Below are 1,279 nucleotides of genomic sequence, written 5' to 3' on the forward strand. Positions count from 1 at the left end.
CTACGGTTGGTGTGAAGTGATGTCGCTAATCTTCTTTCTTATGATTGTTGGTAAGTTGCTGACATCAAGCCGTGCATCGATGGCTGCAAGTAGGCACAAGTTCTCCAGTGTCGGGGCCAAGTGCAATACGTGCAGATTCGTCAGCCATCCGGTCTCCTCTCCATTTTCCTGGTTGAGTATCAGACCACACCCACCAAAGACAAACACTCTTTCACCAGTAGTAGCGCAGCCGGGGAAGCACCTCGCCGACGGGCCTGAGCCAAATGGCCTCACTTCGGTCCAGCACGAAGTCTCGGGTTCGTACTTGTGCATGTCTGCAAAAAAAGGGCCCTGCTGTAACGTGCTCCCTCCGAAAATATACAGCTCTTCTTTGTACACGAAGGCTGCATGCCCTATCCGTCCGACGGGAGGAGTGCCTTGTACGCGTGGGCGCACCCAGGTCGAGGTGGTCGTTTCCAGGTAGTACAACGAGTTGTCGCAGACACGACCACCGAGAGAATGGTTTTCCTGAATCTGGACACCACCCCAAACATATATGCGGGTTCCAATGGCAGATGCAGTGAAAAAGAAACGAGCCGGAGCCTGTCCACTGGTTGGGACACGATGCCATTCCATTGTGTCTAAGTCAAGGAACCACATGTCTAACCTGCGGTTCCAGGTCCCAACGATATGCATGCGGTTACCTACTGCGCATGCTGCTTTGCCGTAAAGCGATGGAGGCTGCCCACCGAACACCTGCGGACGGCTCCATGTCAAGGTGTTGGTGTCGAAGCGGTAGACGTGGCTCCGCGCCGAGATGCATCGGCCGCCCCACAGGTACGCGCAGTGGCCGTAAGCTGTAACGGTGTGGCTGGAAATGTCAGTCGGCTCGCCGTCGGGGAGTTGCGTCTGCACTGTATGCCACCGGTATGATGCGGTGTCGAATATGAACACGTCGACGCGGTTCTGTAAGTTGTGATTCCTGGTCGCGAGGGAGCTACGGAACGAGTAGAGCTTGCCGTTGATGGCGACAACCCTTTGAGTAACGCGCTCTGGAACGCCGTGAAGCCGCACAGTCCACATCTTATCCAACACGGGCAGTAGGGTCCCTAAATTATTTGCTAGTCTGCCGTTCGCGTGGAGCTCTCTACAGAACCGGTTGGCCGCGCCTCGGATGAATGCGCAGGGGGCGCTGCACACATTCGGAACGCCGGAAGATTAGCACTAGGGCTGCGTTCCAATGCTCTAGACAAGGCGTCTAGTGTGACGTCTAGGAAGCAGTCTACATGTCCATGTAGTG

The 1,279-nt window shown here is 55.5% G+C and overlaps 1 protein-coding gene across 1 annotated transcript; it reads right to left on the reverse strand.

Moving 5' to 3' along the window:
- Positions 1-1,062, reverse strand: LOC144108336 (kelch domain-containing protein 3-like). Its single transcript, XM_077641594.1, has one exon. It carries the CDS (start codon positions 1,060-1,062, stop codon positions 1-3), a length of 1,062 nt encoding a protein of 353 aa, XP_077497720.1.
- Between the last annotated feature and the right edge of the window lie 217 nt (positions 1,063-1,279).

This window comes from Amblyomma americanum, chromosome 10 (genome assembly GCF_052857255.1).
Source record: "Amblyomma americanum isolate KBUSLIRL-KWMA chromosome 10, ASM5285725v1, whole genome shotgun sequence".
In the NCBI taxonomy this organism is placed as follows: Eukaryota; Metazoa; Arthropoda; class Arachnida; order Ixodida; family Ixodidae; genus Amblyomma; species Amblyomma americanum.